Genomic DNA, 25,605 nt, shown 5'->3' with positions numbered 1-25,605 from the left:
GAGCAATCCTTGGTCATTATATAGCAGATATCAGAGAAGCTGCTTTTGGATTTAATCATGCACCCATTTGCTTAAATCTTTGCAAGTGATTCAACAAGTTTTGTTTACCATTACTGGTGATGTCAGCAGTCATTTTGAAGATTATGAGCATTCAATGAGGAAACACATGGAGTGACCTTAGCAGAGTTTCAAGCAGTTAGAAAACACTCCATGTTGGAAGAACAAATGTTGTAAAAATGTCTATGCTACCTAAAACAGACACATAAAAAAGTGCTCCACATCACTCAGCATCAGGGAAATACAAATCAAAACCACAATGAGATTCCACCTCACACCAGTCAGAATGGCTAAAATTAACAAGTCAGGAAATGACAGATGCTGGTTAGGATGCAGAGAAGGGGGAACCCACCTACACTGTTGGTGGGAATGCAAGCTGTTGCCACCACTCTGGAAAACAGCATGGAAGTTCGTTCCTCAAAAAGTTGAAAATAGAACTACCCTATGACCCAGCAATTGCACTACTGGGTATTTGCCCTAAAGATATAAACATAGTGATCCAAAGGGGCAAGTGCACCCAAATATTTATAGCAGCAATGTCTACAATAGCCAAACTATGGAACGAACCCAGATGTCCATCAACAGATGAATGGATAAAGAAGATGTGGTATATATATACAATGGAATACTATATAGCCACCAAAAGAAATGAAATCTTGCCATTTGTGACAACATGGATGGAACTAGAGGGTATTATGCTTAGTGAAATAAGTCAATCAGAGAAAGACAACTATCATATGATCTCCCTGATATGAGGAAGTGGAGTTGCAATGTGGGGGATTAGGGGGTAGGAGAAGAATAAATGAAACAAGATGGGATCAGGAGGGAGACACATCATAAGTGACTCAATATCACAAAACAAACTGATGATTGCTGGGGGGAAGGGGGTCTGGAGAGGGGGGTGGGGTTATGGACACTGGGGAAGGTATGTGCTATGGTGAGTGCTGTGAAGTGTGTAAACCTGACGATTCACAGACCCCCGGGGATATAAATACATTGTATGTTTATAAAAAAATAAAAAAATAAATAAAGATTAAAAAAAGAAAACACTCCATGAATGTTAGCTATTATTACTGGTGTTAGTTTATGAACAACAAATAGAATGGGGTATATCCAAGAGTAGCTGAAAGTGATAGATCTACTCAGTCCAAACTCAAGACAAACCTGTGTGATATGGTTGTTAAGAATTGGAACTAAAGCATCTCCTCCAAGTAGAAGAATACACATTCCTTAGACTATCTATATATGTTGCATTTTCACTCATGCCAGCAAAAAAAAAAAAAATTATACCTAATAAAAATTACAATTCCTTGTTAACTCACCATGATGAATTCAAGGTTATCACTAATATCTTGAGTTTACTTTATGGTCATTAGTGTTAACCTAGTACCCATATGAATGTGCTTCTAATTGATATTATTTACAAAGTCAACTATATATACTCTGATGGTGTTTATATTTGCATGCACGTGCATGTTCAGTCACACACACACACACACACACACACACACACACACTCCAGCATGAATCTGGTAATGTAAATGAACAACTTTTTGTTTGTTTGTTTTATTTTTTGTGTGGTTCTTTTTTGTAAATGAACTATCTTTTAAGAAACTAATATTTTCCCACTTACTCTATATCTTTGGAGTTTAGGAAAGTAGGTGAAAGGCACATAGGACATTTCATTTTGCTATTGGTTATTTGGAAATGGCACACATCCATCATGATTTCTTAGAAAGGTGAAGACAATGCCTTCTGGAATCTGGAGAAGAGGATTTGGGTCACAGCCCTGAACCTTAATAACTGTGTGATTTTAGAATACCATTTTCAATGTCTAATTATTGAGATAAGATTGCATAAAGTCTTCTCACATTTTAATTTGAGGATTATGTGACAGAAAATAAGTGAAATCTTTTTTTTTCAACTTTAAATTCCAATATAAATAAAATTTGCTGTTTTGATCTTAAAACAATACCATGTAAATCTCAATAACACACCCATTATAGTTTCTATATGCAACTAATTTAGGTCAGAGCCCAGAACAGAGAGTCAGGATGACAAAGATCTACAGGGACCCAATGATGGCTTTGAATCTTCTCACTGAGCCCTTTGGGAAAAGGAAACATAGAAGGCCAGGTGATAATTCTTTCCATTGCAGAAAATTGCACAGAAAGAAGTGCTTCCATAAGCTGGTTAAAATACAAAACCAGGGAGAACTTTTTAAGCATAAAAACCCACTTAAAAATTTCTGGATTTTCCTGTATAGATGGCAACAAGTATAGTCAGTTCTGTCCTCTTTAACAGATTAGCTCAAGGAAATGGGCAAAATCAAAGAAATACATAGGTTGTCAATGTGTTCATAGATTCAACTAGAAAACTAAGGTAAGAGAAAAAAAAAGGAAAATGGTTTGTTTTATGACATAGTATTTACCTTGATTGTATTTAATATATGCCATAAACAGTTTCATTTCAGTGATGTCAGAAGCCTATTACTTTGACTAAAACAACAAGAATAACAACAACAAAACCTTCACAAACAAATCCAAAGTTTCAGATTGTTTACGATGTGTTTGTATTATGTTCAGTTGTCTAATAAAATTATTTCCTTCAAACCAGAGATAAGAAGCAAACCTTGCCTTCCTTTCTTTAGTGATGTATTAACTTGAAAGTGATAAAGGGCTTTCCTAGAAGTGATAAAAGATAGAATAATAAATTATAAAAAAATAACCCCCCAAAGAAGTATTTGTGAATTGTGAACTTCTTTATGTAGATTGCAATGTTGTGTAAAGGGAAAAAAATGCTTCATCCATCATTGTTGGTCAATAATGCAGAAATAGCAAAGTTCATCTCCTTGGATGCCACTAACACATTTTCTGTACAAATATATTTTTCTCTCCTTCTGGAAATAATCAGGAAAATTAGGTTTTGATTTTCCAATAAAAGGGGAGAGTCTGAATGCAAAAGAATTTGGGAGTTATCCCTTTAAGGAAGTACAGAAAAAAGATGTAACAGATTTGATGGCTAAGTGTCAGTGGAAGATTAAAATTTTAAATGAAATAAAGGAAGATAGAGATACTTTTTGTAAACTAAACATGTGGCTTTATTTGGTGTATAGACTTTAAGTTAATAAGTGTGTGGATAAAGAAGAATCAAGTGATAAGTGAAGATAGGATAAAAAGATTCTGATTTTGCTATGTGTGTGGACAGTTACCAAGAGTGTTTCCACACTATGCTTTTCACATGTCAACAGTGACCTCTTCAGCTCTTGGCTTTATTTTCTGTGGAGCTAAGCACCTCCTCATAGAGGGCAGCCTGTTAGATCACAGGGCATGCATTTACCATATCCATTGCTGGAAGTGTTTTAATAAGGGATAGGAAATCAGAGCAAAAGAACACCAAGTCCTTTCAGAAGAAAAAAAAGTATTTTATCAACAAGACAATGTTGGAAATGGGATGGATCCCATAATAAATGTCCCCTGTTACAACATCATTCAAAAAAGATTCACCATAATATGCACTCAACAAAGACCCTAAAGGTTATCACATTATTCTATGAGTAGTAAACCTATTTACTACTTTGTTCTGGGCTGAGAGCTTTGGGAAGTGAAGGTCTGAGTCTACACATGTGGCAATATAAGGGTTAAGACCTGGAAAAGAAAAAGTTGCAGAACAGTCCACTTATTCAGCTTTAAATCAAGTAGCAGAATCAAACATAAAGTGCACACACTATGACCAAATCTCCTAGTCTGACTGTGCTGGTCATATCATACTGGAGCCTAAAAGAAATTATTCATTTGCCTGACAATTATAAACATGAGTTATAAAAATATATCAAAGCATGGGAAGAAAATGGAAATAATGACACATATATTTAGAAATCTTTATTCAAGACTTAAGGACTGTCTTTGGACATCATTTAAATGTGTAGATATCTTAAAGTTTTATGCACATATAAAATATATAAATGTATACAATTTAAGTATATCAATATTTAAGGTATTGTCTACATGATAAATATCCACATATAAACTATAACATACTATTAATTTAAAAGGTTAAACTGGTTATAATAGATTGTTTTCTAAACATTCCTTCATAGTCCTTATGCATGAGAGTGAATTTTATATGAATTAGAGAATGTTTAGTTGTTCCCAAAGGGTTATATAAGCAAAATAATTATTGTGAACAAGTTGGAAATAACTCAAGAAATAATTTACTTAGTAAATTATATGGTAAATTTCTGCATTTAGTCAAGAAAATCAAAATAATAGTGGACCTGGGTATTGTTTCTTCATTGTTAAATACCTGAGTGATCTGGGGCTAACCATTTAAATTTTCTAAGCTGTAATTTCTTCATCCCTGAAATAAGAAGGAGGTAAAAATTACTGGGGATAAGAATAAAGTAGATTTTTCTAAAGTACCTCATAAATCTAAAATTCAAAGTTTTGACAAAAATACAATGAACTTGGAAAATTTTTGCCATAGGCTAACTTATGGCCCCAATGATCCCTGGCTGCCAGTATTCATGACCTTGTGTGTTCTACCCTTAAGCAAGAGCTGAATCTTGTCACTTATTACTTCTGATATTAGATTACAGAAAGACTGACTTCTGTCTTGTTCTGACTCTTCACCTCTCTCCCTCTTTTTTCTTCCTCCCCTCTTTCTTGAAGGAAGATAGCCACTTGCTATGAGATACCCCATGGAAAATTACAGAAGTAAAAACAAAAACAAAAACAACTCCCAATCAGCAGCAAGCAAGAAATTGAAGTCTTCAGTCCAGCAACCCAGGAGGACTGAACTGAACTCTGCTGACAACACCTGACTGGACTGGAAATATGTCCTGTCCCAGTGGAGAATTGATGAAACTGTAGCATTGCTAGCACTTTTATCACAACCTTGCTGGAAATCTTTGGGCAGAGGACCCAGTCAAGCTTCAAACAGATTGCTGATGGGAAGAGCTGTGAGGTAATGTTTCCTGTTCTATCTTGAGAGAATTGTTACACAGCAGTAGATAACTAATGTGGTTTCCAAAGAAAGATCACTTCTATTTTGAAAGGGACAAGAATGGAAGGTGAATGAGGGACTGCCATCCTGAGCAGAAGGTATGTTCAACAGGTACTTTGAATACCACCATATGTTCAAGTAAAGTGGTAAAGGAACACAGAACACACAGAAGAGTATTCCCACTGGGAACCAACTTATAGGCTTTATGCAAAGTAACTTAAATGTTACAGGATAATTTACCAAATCTATTTCCTCTTTTCCCCTTTTCACTGAGATAAACATACTTCCCAGCATCTCCTGCAGTGATCTACTGCTATGTGACCGGACTCAAATTTATTAGTATAAGGTCAATGAAACACTTACAGGTTTGGCCCACTAACATTTCCAGATCCTTCCTGTTTTCTGCTTGATGCAGATGAAGAGAATGAACTTAGAATGACAGATTATGTACTATACAGTGACTAACTGCACCTAAAAAAATAAAGAAAAGAAAAAAAACAAGAGAACTTGGTCATTTTAGCAGAGAAAACCAAATACTAATACTAATACTACTACTAATAAAGTCAGTGTTGAAGATTATGAGAAACAAAATGTCAAGAGCTCGAGGATTTGTTATGTCACTCAAAAGAGAGCCATCTGTCTATCTGCAGTCTAATTTTTATTTCAAACAAGAAATACAGTTCTTTGACTATAGCCATTTAGCCACTGAGATTTTGAAGATTATCTATTAATGAAATTAACATTATCCTAATAAATCATAGAACAACACAAGGCTTTATTTATTTATTTATCTATTTATTTAAGAAGTGAACAGTATTAATAGAATGTTGTATTAAATAACACATTCCCATTGAAATGTGATCATACTCTTAAATTTAATATTCTAAATATTTGGTCTATTTCTTGTAAATATCAATTAATTTTTAATTACAGTGTGAACATTTTATGACTCTTTCACTGTTGGTGGGAATGCAAGTTGGTGCAGCCACTTTGGAAAACCGTGTGGGGATTCCTTAAGAAATTAAAAATAGAGCTACCCTATGACCCTGCAATTGCACTACTGGGTATTTTCCCCAAAGATACAGATGTAGTGAAAAGAAGGGCCATCTGTACCCCAATGTTCACCAAACAATGGTAAGAGTCAAGATGCCCTTCAACAGACAAATGGATAAAGGAGATACGGTCCATATATGCAATGGAGTATGGTGCCTCCATCAGAAAGGATGAATACCCTACTTTTGTATCAACATGGGTGGGACTGGAGGAGATTATGCTGAGTGAAATAAGCAAGCAGAAAGAGTCAATTATCATATGGTTTCACTTACTTGTGGAAATAAGGAGTAACATGGAGAATGTTGGGAGAAGGAGTGGAGAAGAGTTTGGGGGGAAATAGGACGGGGGGGGGATAAACCCTGAGAGACTGTGAACTCTGAGAGACAAACTGAGGGTTTTGGAGGGGAGAGGAGTGGGTCGTTGTGTGAGCCTGGCGGTGGGTATTAAGGAGGGCATGTATTTCATGGACCACTGATGATGCATAAATAATAAATCTTGGAACATTGAAAAAATAGAGTTAAACAGAAAGTAAACCTTTCAATAAAAGGACTTAGAAAAGTCATAAAATGTCCACACAAGGCTTTATTGAATGATAATTCTAATAATAATATATTTAATACAGATAGGAAGGTGAACTATAATTGGAAAAAATGCTGGGATGTGACTTTTAACCATTTTTCTTCAACGTTTAGTAACAATATGAACCTAGACAAGCCACATTACTCTTCTGAGCTAGCCAATCTCTGAGACACTCTTCCTTTCTAAATGCCTAGAGAGTTAATGCCTCAGTTTGAGAGTTAGTTTTTGATATTGTTTCTTAAAGTCTACATGAGGTTTGACTTTCTTCCTGCATCTCCTCTAGATTTTAAAATTGAGGAATATTTTCCATCTCCATCATACAGTGTATTCTCTATATTTTCCACTATTTTTTTTGTGAAATATAAATTCCTTTTTCTTTTTCTTTTACCATAAACGTTTGTTTTAATTATGTTCAGTTAGTTAGCTTTAGTTTTTGATGTAGTGTTCAATGATTCATCGATTGTGTATAACACCCAGTGCTCATCAAACAGCTGTCCTCCTTAATAGCTATCACCTGGCTACCCCATCCTCACACCCCCTCCCCTCTGAAACCCTCAATTTGTTTCCCCGAGTCTAGAGTCTTTCATGATTTGTATCCCTTTCTGATTTCTTCCCTTCAGTTTTCCCTTCATTCCCCTATAGTCCTCCATGCTATTGCTTATGTTCCACCTATGAGTGAAACTGTATATAATTGTCATTCTCTGCTTGTCTTACTTTAGTTAGCATAATACCCTCCAGTTCCATACATGTTGATGCAAATGGTATGTATTCCTCCTTTCTGATGGCTAAGTAATATTCCATCGTGTATATATACCACGTCTTTATCTGTCTACCTTTTGAAGACCACTTTGGCTCCTTCCACAGTTTGACTGTTGAGGACATTGCTGTTACAAACATTAGGATGCATATGGCCCTTCTTTTTATGACATCTGTATCTTGGGGGTTTATACCTAGTAGTGCAATTTTTGAGTGGCAAGATAGTTCTATGTTTAACATCTTCGGGAACCTTCATATTGTTTTCCAGAGTTGTTCCAGCTTGAATTCCCACCAACAGTGTAGGAAGGTTACCCTTTCTCCACATCCTCCACATGTAGGAAACACATTTGTTGTTTCCTACCTTGTTAATTTTTGCCATTCTAACTGGTGTAAGGTGGAATCTTATTGTGGTTTTGCTTTGAATTTTCCTGATGACTAATGACAATAAACATTTTTTGCATGTATCTGTTAGACATTTGTATGTCTTCTTTGGAGACGTATCTGTTCCTGTCTTCTGACCATTTCTTGACTGCATTATTTGTGTTTTGGGTGTTGAATTAGAGAAGTTCTTCATAGATCTTGCATACCAGCCCTTTATCTGAGATGTCATTTGCAACTATCTTTTCTGATTTCGTGGTTGATTCTTACTTTTGTTGACTATTTCCTTTTTGTGCAAATTTTTTTATCTTGATTAGGTCCCAAAAGTTCATTTTTTATTTTATTTCCCTTGCCTGTAGAGATGTGTCTTGCAAGCAGTTGCTGTGGCCAATGTCTAAGAGGTTCCTGTCCATGTTCTTCTCTAGGATTTTGATGGATTCCTGTCTTGCCTTGAGGTTTTCCATCCATTTTGAGTTTATCTTTGTGTATGGTATAAGAGAATGATTGAGTTTCATTCTTCTGCATGTGGTTGTCCAGTTTTCCCAGAACCACTTATTGAAAAGACTGTCCTTTTTCCCCCCATTGCATATTCTTTCCTTATTTTCCACAGATGAGCATATTCTTCCATTATAAAACCTTTCTTACTTTTTCATATGTACCTGTCCATGGTCATGTTTTGCTATATGGGTAAAGGTTGTTAACATCAGAAATTATATTTTATTCATCTTTATCTTGGTAAGACTTAGCACCATGTATAGGACATAGTGGAATGGGAAAATGTATGGTTGAGTGAGTATGGAACATATAACATATACTTAAGCAAGGTTCACATAGGGCAGTGAGAGAGCCTATGGGGGGAGAGGGGAAGAGAGTCTCCTAGTAATGGCATAAAAAGGAGGGGAGGAGTTGTATTATCTCTGAGATAACATTAATAGATGCAACCTAAACATTAACTGTCCCAATTCGTTCTGTGAGTAAAGAAGATAGGTAGGGACATGAGATACCATACTCAGCCATGAAATTGGCTAAAATGTTGTCATTTGCAGAAATACCACAGTTATGCTGAAAATTAAAAAAAAATCACAACCTGCTGCTGCTGATAATGGTAAGAAATTAAAGAAATGAAAGAGCTTAGAGAACAGAATCTAACATATTTTTGTGATTTCTTTAAATCCGGCTTGTTCCCAGGGTTGATTACTTCTAACAAGACAGAAACATGGATAAAAGAAATGAGTCTTCAAATATGGACTTTATCCTCTTGGGTCTCTTCCCTGGTATAAAACATATCAACGTCCTTGTCTCTGCAATTCTTCTGATCTACACTGTGGCTGTAACCACAAATTCCATCCTTATATTCCTGATTTGGGTGGATTCTCACCTCCACACACCCATGTACTTTCTCCTCAGCCAACTGGCCCTTATGGATCTGACATTAATCTCTAGCACTGTACCAAAGATGGCAACTGACTTCTTCTCAGGGAAGAGAAGTATATCACAGGTGGCCTGTGGAACTCAGATCTTTTTCTTCCTGACTCTAGGAATTGCTGAGTGTATCCTCATCACCCTCATGGCTTTTGACCGTTATGTGGCCATTTGCAACCCTTTGAGATACACCCTGATCATGAGTCAGAAAGTGTGTCTGCAGATGGCTTTTATTTCCTGGGCTGGAGGTGCACTTATATCACTCATGCACACAGCATATGCTATGCATTTCCCCATATGTGGTTCTAGAGAGATTTCCCATTTCCTCTGTGAGGTCATGGCCATCCTAAAATTGGCCTGTGAGGACATCTCTGCTTATGAGAAGGCTGTAGTGATGACGAGTATTGTGGTGCTCCTCATTCCTTTGTCCTTTATCCTGTCCTCTTATGCTCTCATCTTCCTTGCTGTCCTCCGCATGAACTCTGTGGAGGGCAGGAATAAAGCTCTGGCCACCTGTTCCTCCCACTTGATTGTGGTGAGCCTATACTTTGGTCCAGCCATGCTGGTCTACATGAGGCCTACTTCTTATCACAGTCCGAAGCTGGACCAGGTTCTCTTTATGCTTGGTGCCATCCTCACCCCCATGATGAACCCCCTCATATATAGTCTGAGGAACAAGGAGGTGGTGGGAGCTCTGAAAAACGTGTTGGGATGCTGCCTAACCTCAAATTACACCACAAATGTAAGATGAATGCCAATTACTACCTACCTCTCTTTCAGTCAAAATAAGTCCTACTTAGATATTCAGGTCTCAGTTTTGGTATTTACAGGCTTAAAATTGCAACGGGACTACTGTCTTTATGGATTCTGTCAATATACACAAAAACCTGGTGAAACATGCTTATCTTCTTCATGTTTCCTTGAAAGTGTTAGACTTTGCTCTCATATTGTGAACCTTCAAGAGTTAGGCACCCAGGTTTGGTGATGATTGATCATGATAGTAGTGATGATAGTGGTAGTATATATGTTGATGATGTAGTTGAAGTGCTCATACTTAAGGTGGTGGAAGTAGTGATCATAATGATAATGAAGTTTCATGAAGAAGAAGAAGAAGAAGAAGAAGAAGAAGAAGAAGAAGAAGAAGAAGAAGAAGAAGAAGGGGAGGAGGAGGAGGAGGAGGGGGAGGAGGAGGGGGAGAAGGAGAAAAAGAAGAAGAATAACTAAATTAATTATAGTTTTTTTAACTACAAAGGGAAAATCTATCCATTTCAGTCCTTGAAATAGGCCAATCACCACATAAAGTCCATGGATGTTTCATATTCTAAAGATCTGTAAATGAAGATAAGAATTAAACTGAGTTCTTGGTTTTTAATCTTTTAAAAGAAGAGGCTAGATTATAGGCCTAAACAAAAAGCCAATTAAATTATTCTATTTTACATACTTTATTCTACTTAAAATTTCAAATACTTTATGAAATTGTCCCAATCATCAAAAATAATCTATATGAAGACAATAATTTTTGTTGTTATTATTTAGTTTCAACTCTTAATAATTCATAATTATATTAGGTGATGGAACTAATTATTTTCAGCCTTATATTACTGCAATTAATTTGATATTTTAAACATTCTAGTGACTTTTTGCCATTTAATGTTAAAGGAATAAATATTCACATTTTAGCAGAAGGGAAAAAAGAGTGAATGTAGCTGATTCTGTAAATTTGGAAGTAGTCTTGTCTTAACATCTGACAATATAAACAAAAATGCACTGCTATTGAACCTAAAGTATTTAATATTTTACCAATATAGTCATAATATTTTAATTATCTTGGTTTGGTGACTGAAGTAGCACAATGTAAAGTTATTTAGACACTGTTATTTAACATCCAGAAAGTGAAGTAAAGATAAGAAACATACCTGGGAAAAAACTGAAAATTAGATGTATCCATAAGTCATTCCTAAATCTCTAGAGGGGAAATAAAGATTATTTATTTTTAAATCTGAGAAATGTTGAGAATTTTATGAAATAAAAGTTTTGATATACAAAATGGATAGATAAGTAACAAAGTTTTAGGATATTCAAATAAATGATTACTATAAATTACTTGTGCAATAAAGAAATATACATACCAATTGAATCATAGAACAGGGTGGGTTGAGCGAGAAGTATAAACCAGAAATGCTTATTTCTGAGTTTTTTTTTTTTTAAGTAATCTCTACCAATGTGTGGTGAGAGCTTATAAACCTGAGATCAGGAGTCACAGGCTCTACCTACTGAGCCAGTCACCCCTAAATTAGAAATGTTTTTGTAGAGATTAAGCCAGTATATGCAATAGTCCATAAGCATTTATTCAAGTATTAGCTGTCCGGTTTGAACAATTCTATTATTTTTAATATTTCTAACAATAAAGCAGAATCCCTTGCACTTCAGTTTTCTTTCCAATATAAGCATTCTGTTACACTGAATACAACAATAGAGGTAGTGGTTTGTAAATGTCCTACCCAGAAGTTTAAAAATGTACTCAAAAGCCATTTTGCTTTCAATTTGTTCCAATGAAGTGAGACCACATTTTGGGAAAAGCCTTATGTTTTATTGGGGAAAAAAAAAAACTATTACATCTCATTAACTACCTAAAGTATTTTGTCCCATCCCAACAACCATTGTGTCAGAGGTCACTTCCACAACTGGGATGAAGCAGTAGGAGTCCACTTGGATGGGACTTGAGCTAAAAAAGGAAATAAGATACATAGTTCTTATTTGCTTTAAGGGTCTGGTGGCTTCACACAAAGTTGCATAAGTACCCTCTTCTTCCATGCAGAGATAAAATGGGGCTTTAATTCATCTCTTTTTTTTAAGATACTAAATGAAAAAGGCTGCAAAAAGAAAAATCTTCAGGCAACGTTCTCATTCATTTGCTGCTTGTTGCAGTTGTCACACTACTTGTCAACATAGTTCTGATAAGTGCAATAAGTAATCAACTGAACTCAGCAGTTAGGAAAAAGACAAGGCAACTCTGCAACAATAAAGAGTCCATTGTCTTGTCAAAATCTCTCCTCATGGAGAACAAAACCATGTGGGAGAAACCACTTCTTTCCTATATACTTGGAAACATTTCCCTAGAAATGCCCAAAAAGAAAATATAGTTATCTAGCACAACAACATTCCCTAAAGTTCTGAAAATAAGTGAAGTGAGACACTTCAAAATACAAAATATAAGACTAACTAAAGACTTGTGACAGAGTGGGGGTAAGGCACTCCTTACAGTTTGAGGAGTTCTTTAGAGATCCTGGATATCAACCTTTTGTCTGTACTTTCATTTGCAAATATCTTCTCCCATTCTGTGGGTTACCTTTTTGTTTTATTGACTGTTTCTTTTGCTGAGCAGAAGCCTTTGACCTTGATGAAGTCCAAAAAGTTCATTTTCGCTTTTGTTTCCTTTGCTTTGGAGACATATCTTGAAAGAAGTTGCTGTGGCTGATTACAAAGAGGTTGCTGCCTATGTTCTCTTCTAGGATTCTGATCTATTCCTGTCTCATGTTGAGGTCTTTTATCCATTTTGAGTTTATCTTTGTGTACGGTGTAAGAGAATGGTCGAGTTTCATTCTTCTGCATATACCTGTCCAGTTTTTCCAGCACCATTTATTGAAGAGACTATCTTTTTTCCACTGTATATATTTTTTCTGCTTTGTTGAATATTATTTGACCATAGAGTTGATGGTCTATTCCTGGGCTCTCTACTCTGTTCCACTGGTCTATGTGTCTGTTTTCATTCCAGTACCATGCTGTCTTGGCGATCACAGATTTGTAGTATAGCTTGAAATCAGGTAATGTGATGTCCCCAGTTTTATTTATGTTTTTCAACATTTCCTTAGCGATTCAGGGTCTCTTCTGATTTCATACAAATGTTAGGATTATTTGAAAATTACTGGTGGAATTTTGATCAGAATGTCATTAAAAGTATATATTGCTCTTGGCAGTATAGACACTTTAACGATGTTTATTCTTCCGATCCAAGATCATGGAATGGTCTTCCATCTTTTCGTGTCTTCTTCAATTTCTTTCATGAGTGTTCTTTAGATTCTCGAGTACAGATTCTTTACCACTTTGGCTAGGTTTATTCAAAGGTATCTTATGGTTCTTGGTGCTATATTAAATAGAATCGATTCTCTAATTTCCTTTTTTGTATTTTCATTGGTAGTGTATATGAAAGCCACTGATTTCTGTGCATTGACTTTGTATCCTGCCACGTTACTGAATTGCTATATGAGTTCTAGTAGTTTGGGGGTGGAGCCTTTTGGGTTTTCTTCATGTCATCTGTGAAGAGAGAGAGTTTGACATCTTTATTGCCATTTGGATACCTTTTATTTCTCATTATTGTCTGATTGCTCTTGCTAGGACTTCTAATACTATATTAAACAAGAGTGGTGAGAGTGGGCATCCTTGCCGTGTTCCTGATCTCAATGGGAAGGATGCAAGATTTTTCCCATTGAGGATGATATTTGCTGTGTGTCTTTCATAGAGAGATTTTATAAAGTTCAGGAATGTTCCCTCTATCCCTATACTTTGAAGCATTTTAATCAGGAAAGGATGCTGAGTTTTGTCAAATGCTTTTTCTGCATCCATTGAGAGGACCATGTGGTTCTTCTCTCTTCTCTTCTCTTAGTGATTTGTTCTATCACATTGATTAATTTGCGAATGTTGAACCATCCTTGTAACCCAGGGATGAATCGCACCTGCTCATGGTAGATAATCCTTTTAATGTGCTGTTGGATCCTGTTTGCTAGGATCTTGTTGATAATCTTAGCATCTATGTTCATCAGTGATATTGATCTGAAATTCTCCTTTTTGGTAGGGTCTTTGCCTGGTTTGGGAATCAAGGTAATGTGGGCTTCATAAAAAGAGTTTATGGAAGTTTTCCTTCTGCTTCAATTTATTGAAACAGCCTCAGGAGGTGATATTTCTTCTTTGTACACTTGGTAGAATTTCCCAGGGAATCCATCAGGTCCTGGGGTCTTGCTTTTTGGGAGATTTTTGATCACTGCTTCAATCTCGTTACTAGATATTGGTCTCTTCAGGTTGTTAATTTCTTCCTGGTTCAATTTTTGGAGTTTATAATTTTCTGGGAGTGCATCCATTTCCTCTAGGTCTTAGCTTATTGGCATGTAACTGTTGATAATAGCTTCTGATGATTGTTTCTACTTCCTTGGTGTGAGTTGTGATCTCGCCCTTTTCATGCATAATTTTATGAATTTGAGCTTTCTCTCTATTCTTTTGGATTTGTGTGGCCTCCTAGTCATTTTGGTGAGAGATGACTGAACAGATGTAGCCAGATGTATAGGCTGTGGCGCTTTCAAGGTGCACCCTGGAACGCTCCTGAGCAATAAGTATTCCCCACCCAAATGAGAGAAAAAAGAAAAGAAAAAGAAGAGAGAGAGAGATAAAAAAAAGAAAGATAAAATAGAAGGCTCAGCCCAAATGGGCCTGTATACAAACAAAATCAGACAAACAAAGACTGATAAAAGTATATGACATGACACAAACATATATATATATATATATATATATATATATATATATATATATGCAAAAAAAAAAGGAAGAACCTCGTCAAAAAGAACCCCAAGTATAAGATTTAAGATTTATATACTATCAGGACAAACACAAATACACAGAAACATGGTGGAAGAAAAAGATGGGAAGTGGTTATAAATTCTCAGTGTGGGTGAGGAAGGTTATTTTTATTCTTTCTAGATATATCTTGATATATTTGTTAAAAGAATCAACTTTACTAAGATAAAGGGGGATTAAAAATTGGTGTACCTATAGGGGTAGCATTGATTGGAGAAAGGGAACTACCTTGAAGTTTAACTCTATTTGAACATTAGAAAATAAAATAAAAAAGGAATAAAGTAGACTTAACTAAACAAAAATAAAAAAAATAAAAATAAATAGAAAAGCAAAAGAAAAACACAGGTGTATTTATCAAAAAGTTCAGGTTAGAAGGTTATTATGGAATTTGATGTACTGGATATCTCACTGTGATGGTAAATAGGTTAAATAATTATCTATATAAATAAATGAACCAGAATAGTGGGAATGAGTTAATGATAAAGGCTGTATCTCTGAAGTAGTGGTGGTTATTCTCTTGTCATCTTTTTTTTCTTCCTGTTTGGTTTTGTAGTGGAGGGGCCTGCCATATGGATTTTCAGTCAATAATGTTCCATGAGGGGCACCTGTGTGGCTCAGTGGGTTAAATCCTCTGCCTTCGACTCAGGTCAGAATCCCAGTGTCCTGGGATCGAGCCCCACATTGGGCTGTCTGCTCCGCATAAAGCCTGATTCCTCCTCTCTCTCTCTGGCTTTTGTTCTTTGGAGTATTTTATGTTTGTTTGTTCTGTTTTTTGTTTGTTTGTTTGTTTGTTTGTTTTGCCTTGACAGCTTTTGTTGTTTTTTGGAGATTTAGAGGAAAGCAAATTGCACCCCGACCTCCCTATCAGAGAGAAGACTCAGTCTGCTCCCCTGTGGGTGCTGCAGAGCTGCTGGAATGGCAGGTTCAGAGTCGTGGTCCCTGGGGAATCAGGATCTCCTGATTGTACCCAAAACCATGGCAGCGGTGGCTGTCTGGGTAGTTCCAGACCACCAGAGAAATCCAAGAAGTGATCACACCTGAGATTTTCTTGCTTGTCCCGGCTGGGAGTGCCTGGTCTTTCCGGGTCTGAGAGCTCCAGGCAGGCACTGTGTGCTCTCTCTCAGGGGAGGGTGTGAGGTGTGCATGTCTCAGGCTCTGATAGCATGACATGGGTCTAGGTGCGCCGAGCTGGGCCTTTGCACACCTCTCTCAGGGGAGGGTCTGGGGCATGTGAATTTTGGGCTGTGAGAGCATAGCATGGCATTCTCCCATCTTGCGAGGCTCTCCCAGCCCCTCACAGGAGCCAGACCCCAAACATTATTGGGTGCGTTGGTGGCTCAAGGACCAAGACTTGGTTTCTCCACCACACTGTCTCTGGCTCAGTGCCAGGGGAGGCTGTCCTGGGTCTGGGGACTTAAGCCCCTGTCCCTAACCACCCTGATTCCCACAATTTCCCCTCATGATCCTTTGCTATTTTTGAGTGCTTTCAACTAGACTCCAAGTTAATGATGGTCCCCAGGGCACACTCGTATTGGGGTAATACTTTCCAATTGGTCACCTCTGGTGGCTCCCTCCCCCTTTTGTTTATATTCTGATATCAGTCTTACGTCCCCACTCCACTTTACCTGCCCACTGGTGTCTTCTGCCCTTGTAGGGATCCAGACGTGTATAATTCTGATCTCAGGCTGATTTCATGTGTGATCGGATTTCTTTGGTAGGTAGTCAGCTCACTTTAGGGTGCAGGTTGAAATGGCGCCTCCTCCTACTTCCCCGCCATCTTGTCTCCCCCCTCAATATACCTTTCTTAATGACCTTTCTGAATTTATTGCTATTTTTAGCCTTCGTTGTTAACTCTTTTATTTTCCTCCAAATTTTTTTGTCATTTTCCCTTTCCCACACCCGAATGTCACCTTTCTGTTTTAAAGTGTTGCAAACAGAATATTTCTTTTTTGTTGTTGTTGTTTTTTATTATTATTTATAAAGATTTTTTTTTGAGACAGGAAAAAAAAGAGGGAGAACATAGAGGGAGAATCAAACTCCCCACTAAGCAGAAACCACAATTCAGAGTTCAATTCCAGGAGCCTAGATCATGACCTTAGCTGAATGCAGATGCTTAATTGAATAAGCCACCCAGGGGCCCTACAAACAGAATACTTTTAAATCTTTGTTCATTGAATAAAACTTTATATTCTCATATATTTTATGAAACAATATAATTGAGTATTTTTTATTTTTCCCTCAAAGAAAAATAACCAAATGTTTACATTTTGGAGCTATTTTTTTTTAATTTTATTATCAGTCATTTAGTGATCAGAAAATAATTTTTTCATGCCTAATATTAATCCATTCCCATATTAATAGTTAAGAAAATAGACAAATAATCCAAGCAATTTATTTTCCCCCAGAATCTCAGTTCTGAAATGATATACCTTACCTCCAGAAAGCTTTTATGTGCTACCGTATCTTCATACTTACTAAGCAATATAATGCTAAGAGCTAACTTTATAATGTTGCATATGTATGACACTACAAGATGAATGATTCAATAACGTGGATATTTGGCATTATGCGAACAATATATCCAGTCATTTGTATGCATCTTTCTAACTGCATTATTACCTCCCATCATTGTATAACCAGAGCCACCCAGATATGTTTCCTCTAATTAATGCAACACTAAGTTACTTTCTTTAGAAGATCTGATACTGAATCTTCTCAGAAATTTTATTGAGATAGAGATAGATAGATAGATAGATAGATAGAGAGAGAGAGAGAGAATGCACACAGTGGTAGAGGGACAGAGAAAGGGAGAGAGGGAATCTTAAGCAGCCTCCACTCCAAGTGCAGAGCCCAATGTAGGGCTCAATCTAACAACCCTGAGATCATGAGCTGAAATAAAGGGTCAGACACTTAACCAACTGAGCAGGTATCCCTGGAATTTCTCTGAATTAATCCGTATGACACCACCAACCAGATGCAAATAAAAACTATTTGTGTTACAGTGACTGAGTTACCAATTTGCTGTCATAACTGATGCTTCAGCAGACTGAGTCATGCACCAAGTATGAACCCAAGTGTACATTGGTATATCCAGTCTTCTGTAGTCTCTGTCAATTGAGTCCATTCCCAAGTTGGAATTTAAGCATAGTAGACATTCTTGTGTCATTTCTGGATCATTCTAACCAAGATCAAAACTATGTTATCATGTTCTTAGGGTGATCCAGATCACCTAGATCAGTCCTAGATTCTTATGTTAACCGAACCAAGCATCCACTTAATAACAGTTAAAAAAATGGAATTTTCCACACATCCAAAGTTTTAATTCAATATTTGAAAATTACCACATATTTGAATTAAAATATTAGCAATATTTGAGTATTGTTAATAGAGTCAGAAGTGAAAAGTTTATATTAATATTTTTTTTTCAAAGATTTACAAAAACGCACAGTGGTTTTCTTTCCCATAAACATAGACTTTCTTTTTTCTTTTTTTTTTTTTAATTTTCATTCCACAAGTTTTCAGGTAAAACCATATAAGGTTAAGACATAAGACTCGGAAATAAACTAGTCAATGCAGACTTCATTTTCTGGAAATATTCTCTAAGGACTTCTTTGTTTCCACACTTCCACTCTTCTTCTATCCAAGCTGTTTCTGCTACCAGAAAAACACTGCTAATTCACCTTTATGCAAATTTCACCTCCTTCCCTGCTATAGTTTTATCTACCACCATCTCCAAGGTAACCTCCAACTTCTCAAAGTAGAGGAACCAATCATAAATAGGCTGTAGAACTCATACTTTTTTTTATTTGACATCTTACTAAATGTACCCTCTTAACTCCTCTGTTGTCTGAATGACTTCTGGCTGTCAGGTCTTGGTGAAATTCTCATTGAGTTAAAGGTTATGGCTGGCTTGTTTTCCCTAAAGTTCATGCCATATGCCATATTCCACTACCAGTATTCTAGAGCTGGTTCACACCGAATCAAGAGACCCAAGTGTTAAATTTCAATAATTTTGAAAGTTGGTTGTTAAACCATTAGTAGTTTAAAATTGTCCCATGGTAAAAATATTTAAACCATGAGGACTGACAAACATTCCCAGATGGATCTTTTGTTTGTTTCACTTTAGGATTTTTTTCTTTTTTTCTTGAGAGCTACTTTACCAACATATCACTGTCTGTATCCATGGTTTGAAAGAGATACACTATTTATTCTACGCCTAAATGTTTCTGACCAATGGACAGTAGTGTTCTGAGCTTCTCCTTTTGTCTAGCTAATGTTTAATTTCTAACCACAGTGAAAACCTATCTCCAGAGGGAAAAACTGAATAGTTTTTCCTGTAATAATATAATTACCCTGTTGCCAATACCACATTTATTATACAAAAATAAAACAAGACAAAACAAAACAGGAAGTTGCTGATAGTTCTGAAAAGAGTATTAAATAAACATTTATTTTTAAAGATTTCATTTATTTATTTGAGATAGAGAGAGAAAGAGGGAGCATATACATGAGCTGGGGGCAGAGGGAGAGGGAGAAGCAGACCCCCCACTGAGAAAGAAGCCTGATGTCAGGCTTGATCCCCACACCCTGAGTTCATGACCTGAGCTGCATCCATCCTCGAACGGTGCTCTGGAGTCATTCCATATGGGATGTCCTGGAGCTGTCCAACAGGTCTCAATTATATGAGGTATTGGTTCAGATCTGCAGGGGGTACTTGCCGTGCCCTCACCCTGAATCGAAGTCTAGCTTGTGTTCTCAGATACGTCCTCACTCTCCTGGTCCCGAAGCCCTCAAGTTTTGCAATTCCGTACCGACAATGAAGCACTCTGCCTGCCCTCTAGGGAATTTGAGGGAAAAAACCAAATGGCAATTGTTGACCATCATGGCTTTTTAAAACAATATATAATAGTTGGGGGGAAGGGGATTGGCTATTCAAAATAGCTAAAAAGAAAACGTGGGGAATAAGACATCAATAGTATATTTTGAAAAGCTCTAATATATTCCTCGAAATCACGAAGATCATGTGCACTCACTAGGCTATGTGCATTCCCAGAGCTGCGTTCTTGCTGAGGAATGACATGAGAAGGCCCTAAGCTAATACTGAGACACAACAGAAGCAGGAAGTGAAGGCTGATGTGGATTTGTACACTGCCTGATCGAATACTAAAAACATGTCCCAACATGAAAACTGAGGCCCATGGCAAAGACTGGGAGATTACTAGACACTTAAAAGAAACCCTATAGTACCTAAACTGACCAATGATCTCACTGAGTAGAGATGTCATTGGCTGCACATGATGAAGAAACAGACTTTACAAAATTAATCAAAGAAAGTCACCAAAAACAAATGGCAATAACAACAGCAACGGTAAACCTTAGGTACACCTTATGATGTCCAACTATAACACACTGTATTATTTAAAATTCTTGCTTCCAACCAAAAGTATTAATTATGAAAATAAATAAGGAGACATAAACCAGTCACAGGGAAGAAAAAGTTTACAGAATGATCACTGAGGAAGTCCTCCTTTTGGAATTACCAAAAAATAATTTAAATAAGCTATCATCGATATGTTCAGAGAACTAAAAGGAATCGTGTATCAAAAGCTATATAACAGTATGAGGATGATATATGACCAAAGAGAAAATATCATCAAGGAGGTAAGTATTAATAAAGAAAGAAAGAAAGAAAGAAAGAAAGAAAGAAAGAAAGAAAGAAAGACTCAAATAAAAATTCTCAAGATTAAAGTAGAATAATTTAAAAAATACTAGAGGGGAGCAATTATTATTGACTAAGAAGAGGAGTGAGCAAATTTGAATATTTGGCCCATTGAATGAACAAAAAAGAAAGAAAAATGAACAGAAACCTATAGGATGCTATCAAATGTACTGATAAAATAAATGTCCCAGGAAAGGGGAGGGAAAGAGGCATAAAAAATAATACCAAATTCTTTTCAAATTTGATGAAAATCATTAATCAATGCAGACATATTCAGTAAACTCCAATTTGGATACCCTCAATAAGATATATATGTAGACATACTATAACTAAATTATCAAAAGTCAAACAGAGAATTTTAAAATCAGAAAGATAAAAGAAGTTTGTCACATACTAGGTGACCCCCCCCCAAGATTATCAGTGGATATCTCAGCAGAGAGTGTGCAGGTGTGGAAAGAATGGGGTGATATATTCAAATTATTGCATGAAAAAATTGCTAACCAAGAAGAGTCCTTGAAGAATGAAGAAGAGATAGGTTTTCCCAGACAAACAAAAACTGAATAAATTGCTCACTGCTAGACTTGATTTAGAAGTAGTGCTAAAGGAAGTTCTTAAAAGTTGAAACAAATAGATACTAACTATATGAAAGCATATGAAAGTATAAATGCTATTGCTTATAGGATACAAAGAATATTCAAATACTATAACAGCAGTACATGAATAACTATTAAAACTAGTATATAAATTAGAAGACAAGAATAATTATAATAAGATAAATGTGCTAGTGGAAATGTAGTATAAAAGAAGTAAAATTTGACATCAATTATAAAAAGTGTGCAGCCAATTAAATTATATAGTATCTGTATGTGATTGAAGTGAAGTTGTTACCCGCTTAAAAAAAAAGATTGCTGGAACTATAAAATAGTCAGGCAAAACCCACGGTAACCAATCGTGCAAAATAATAATAATAATAATAATAATAATAATAATAATATAGGTAAAATCAGTAGATAAATTTAAAAAAAAACAAAAAAAACAGTGAAAAATCATACACACACACACACACACACACACACACACACGCACCCAAAACCATCAAAGCACAAAGTGAACAAGAAGGGGAAAAAAGAACAAAAAGATAGATAGGAAACAATTTATAAGTTGTTAAGAGCAAGTACTTACATTATTTTAAATATGAGTGAGACCAAACTCATTCAAAAGACAGAGTGCCAGGGGGTGCCTGGGTGGCTCAGTGGGTTAAGCCTCTGCCTTCAGCTCAGGTCATGGTCTCAGGGTCCTGGGATCAAGCCCCACATCAGGCTCTCTACTCAGCAGGGAGCCTGCTTCCCTTCCTCTCTCTCTGCCTGCCTCTCTGCCTACTTGTGATATCTCTGTCAAATAAATAAACAAAATATTAAAAAAAAAGACAGAGTGCCAGAATGGATTATAAGAAAAATAAACAATTGAAAAATAAATCACAAGTTTACTTCAATTGAATCCCTTTCATATTTTTGAAGGAAAGGTAAAATGGCACCAGCTCTTATAGAAAATAATATGGGGGATCCTCAAAAACAAATTACTGGCTGCTAAGAAGGAGTGGGCTTGAGGACGGGTGAAATAGGTGAAGGTGAGTAAAAGGTACAAACTTCCAGTTATAAAATAGATAAGTTACAGAGGTGGAAAATATGGCAGAGTCAATAATATGGCTTAATATAGTCAATAATATTTATTGCCATGAGCATTTTATATGTAATTATTGAGAGTATACTGCATAACCAAAACTAATTTTATATATCAACTATACTTCAGTTTAAAAAATATTTAAGGGGCGCCTGGGTGGCTCAGTGGGTTAAGCCTCTGCCTTTGGCTCAGGTCATGATCTCAGGGTGCTCGGATTGAGCCCTGTCTTGGCATCTCTGCTGAGCAGGGATCCTGCTTCCCCGTCTGCCTGCTGCTACCCCTGCTTGTGTTCTCTGTCAAATAAATAAATAAAATCTTTAAAAAATATATATAAAATCTGACATATGATACCAAAATCCCACTTCTGCATATATACCCAGAAAAAGGGAAATCAGGATTTGGAAGAGATATTCATACACTCATGTTCATTAGAGAATATTCAGAATACCCAGGAAGTAGAAACAATCCAAGTGTTTGTCTAAAGATGAATGGATAAAGAAAATATGTTATATACATAAAATGATATATAATTCAGCCTTAACAAGGAAATAAAATCACATGCTACATGGATGAAACATGAGAACTTCATGGGAAATGAAATAAACCTATCACAAAAAGAAAAATTCAACTTATGTAAGGTATCTAAAGGACACTCATATAGCATGAAGTAGAATGGTGATTTTATGGAAGTTATTTTTTGACTCATCCCCAGTTTTTCCTATTATTAATGTTATGCACTAGTGTGGTAAAAATTACACCAATGAATTCGTAATAATATATTGTTATTAGCTAAAGTCCATAGTTTTCAGGATTCACTCTTTCTATTGTATATTATTTTTTAAAAAATTGTTTTTATAAACATATAATATATTTTATCCCCCAGGGTACACGTATGTGAATCACCAGGTTTACACACTACACAGCACTCATCATAGCACATACCCTCCACAATGTCCATAAACCCACCCTTCTTTCTCCAACCACTCTCCCCCCAGCAACCCTCAGTTTGTTTTGTGAGATTAAGGGTCATTTATGGTTTTTCCCTCTCCCAATCCAATCTTGTTTCATTTACTCTTCTCCTACCCCCTTAAACCCCATGTTGCTTCTCCACTTCCTCATATCAGGGAGATCATATGATAGTTGTCTTTCTCCGATTGGCTTATTTCCCTAAGCATGATACCCTCTAATTCCATCCACATCGTCACAAATAGCAAGATTCCATTTCTTTTGATGGCTGCATAGTATTCCATTGTGTATATATACCACTTCTTCTATATACATTCATCTGTTGATGGACATCTAGGTTCTTTCCATAGTTTGGCTATTGTAGACATTGTTGCTATAAATATTCAGGTGCATGTGCCCCTTCAGATCACTACGTTTGTATCTTTAGGGTAAATAACCAGTAGTGCTACTACTGGGTCAGAGGGTAGTTATATTTTCAACATTATCTTTTATTAAATGGATTTTTTTTATTTTCAGAGAAACAGTATTCATTATTTTTTTTCACCACACCCAGTGATCCATGCAATCCATGCCCTCTATAATACCCACTACCTGGTACCCCAACTTCCCACCCCCCGGCCACTTCAAACCTCTCAGATTGTTTTTCAGAGTCCATAGTCTCTCGTGATGCACCTCCCCTTCCAATTTACCCCAACTCCCTTCTCCTCTCTAACACCCGTTGTCCTCCATGATAATTGTTATGCTCCACAAATAAGTGAAACCATATGATAATTGACTCTCTCTGCTTGACTTAGTTCATTCAGCATAATCTCTTCCAGTCCCGCCCATGTTGCTACAAAAGTTGGGTATTCATACTTTCTGATGGAGGCATAAAACTCCATAGTGTATATGGACCATATCTTCCTTATCCATTCATCCATTGAACAGCATCTTGGTTCTTTCCATAGTTTGGGGACTGTAGCCATTGTTTCTATAAACATTGGGGTACAGATGGCCCTTCTTTTCACGACATATGTATCATTAGGGTAAATACCCAGGAGTGCAATTGCACGGTCATAGGGAAGCTCTATTTTTAATTTCTTGAGGAATCTCCACACTGTTCTCCAAAGAGGCTGCACCAACTTGCATTCCCACTAACAGTGTAAGAGGGTTCCCCTTTCTCCACATTCTCTCCAACACATGTTGTTTCCTGTTTTGTTAATTTTGGCTATTCTAACTGGTGTAAGGTGATATCTCAATGTGGTTTTAATTTGAATCTCCCTGAGGGCTAATGATGATGAACATTTTTTCATGTGTCTGATAGCCATTTGTATGTCTGCATTGGAGAAGTGTCTGTTCATATCTTCTGCCCATTTTTGATATGTTTGCCTTCTTCGTGTGTGTTGAGTTTGAGGAGTTCATTATAGATCCTGGATATCAACCTTTTTTCTGTACTGTCATTTGCAAATATCTTATCCCATTCCGTGTGTTGCCTCTTTGTTTTTTTGACCATTTCCTTTGCTGTGCAGAAGCTTTTGATTTTGATAAAGTCCCAAAAGTTTATTTTCAATTTTGTTTCCTTTGCCTTGGAAGACATATCTTGAAAGAAGTTGCTGTGGCTGATATCGAAGAGATTACTGCATATGTTCTCCTCTAGGATTCTGATGGATTACTGTCTCATGTTCAGGTTTTTTATCCATTTTGAGTATATCTTTGTGTACGGTGTAAGAGAATGGTCGAGTTTCATTCTTCTACATATAGCTGTCCAGTTTTCCCAGCACCATATATTGAAGAGACTGTCTTTTTTCCACTGTGTATTTTTTCCTGTTTTGTCAAAGATTACTGACCATAGAGTTGAGGGTCCATATCTGGGCTCTCTACTCTGTTCCACTGGTCTATGGGTCTGTTTTTATGCCAGTACCATGCTATCTTGGTGATCACAGCTTTGTAATAAAGCTTGAAATCAGGTAACATGATGCCCCCAGCTTTATTTTTGTTTTTCAACATTTCCTTAGCAATTCGGGGTCTCTTTTAATTCCATACAAATTTTTGGATTATTTGCTCCAGCTCTTTGAAGAATACTGGTGGAATTTTGATCGGAATGGCATTAAAAGTATAGATTGCTCTAGGCAGTATAGACATTTTAACAATGTTTATTCTTCTGATCCAAGAGCATAGAATGGTCTTCCATCTTTTCGTGTCTTCTTCATTTGCTTTCATGAGTGTTCTTATTTCCTCGAGTACAGATCCTTTACTGTGGAGAGCCATCCAGCAGATGCAAGGAGTCACGTAGACGGAAATGCCTGAAGGTTGAGGAAGTGAGAATGATTGGCTAGGTAGGGTATGGGTGCGCTCGTGGCTGACACATGAACAGCACCAGGAGC

At 36.5% G+C, this 25,605-nt stretch overlaps 2 protein-coding genes across 2 annotated transcripts in view; both read left to right on the top strand.

The window, feature by feature from the left end:
• LOC309861951 (endogenous retrovirus group K member 25 Env polyprotein-like) overlaps positions 1-25,605 on the top strand; it is a gene marked incomplete at its 3' end in the record, with an annotated part of 106,892 nt that overhangs the window by 73,973 nt on the left and 7,314 nt on the right. The window lies entirely within an intron of this gene.
• LOC309861883 (olfactory receptor 2T27-like) lies at positions 9,044-10,000 on the top strand (the record flags this gene model as incomplete). The annotated part of the gene is made up of 1 exon (XM_082725195.1): positions 9,044-10,000. The coding sequence occupies one exon, from the start codon at positions 9,044-9,046 to the stop codon at positions 9,998-10,000; it is 957 nt and encodes a 318-aa protein (XP_082581321.1).

The sequence above is a fragment of the Mustela nivalis genome (genome assembly GCF_964662115.1).
Source record: "Mustela nivalis genome assembly, chromosome: 3".
Taxonomy (NCBI): domain Eukaryota; kingdom Metazoa; phylum Chordata; class Mammalia; order Carnivora; family Mustelidae; genus Mustela; species Mustela nivalis.
This window is presented reverse-complemented; position numbering and strand designations above follow the sequence as displayed.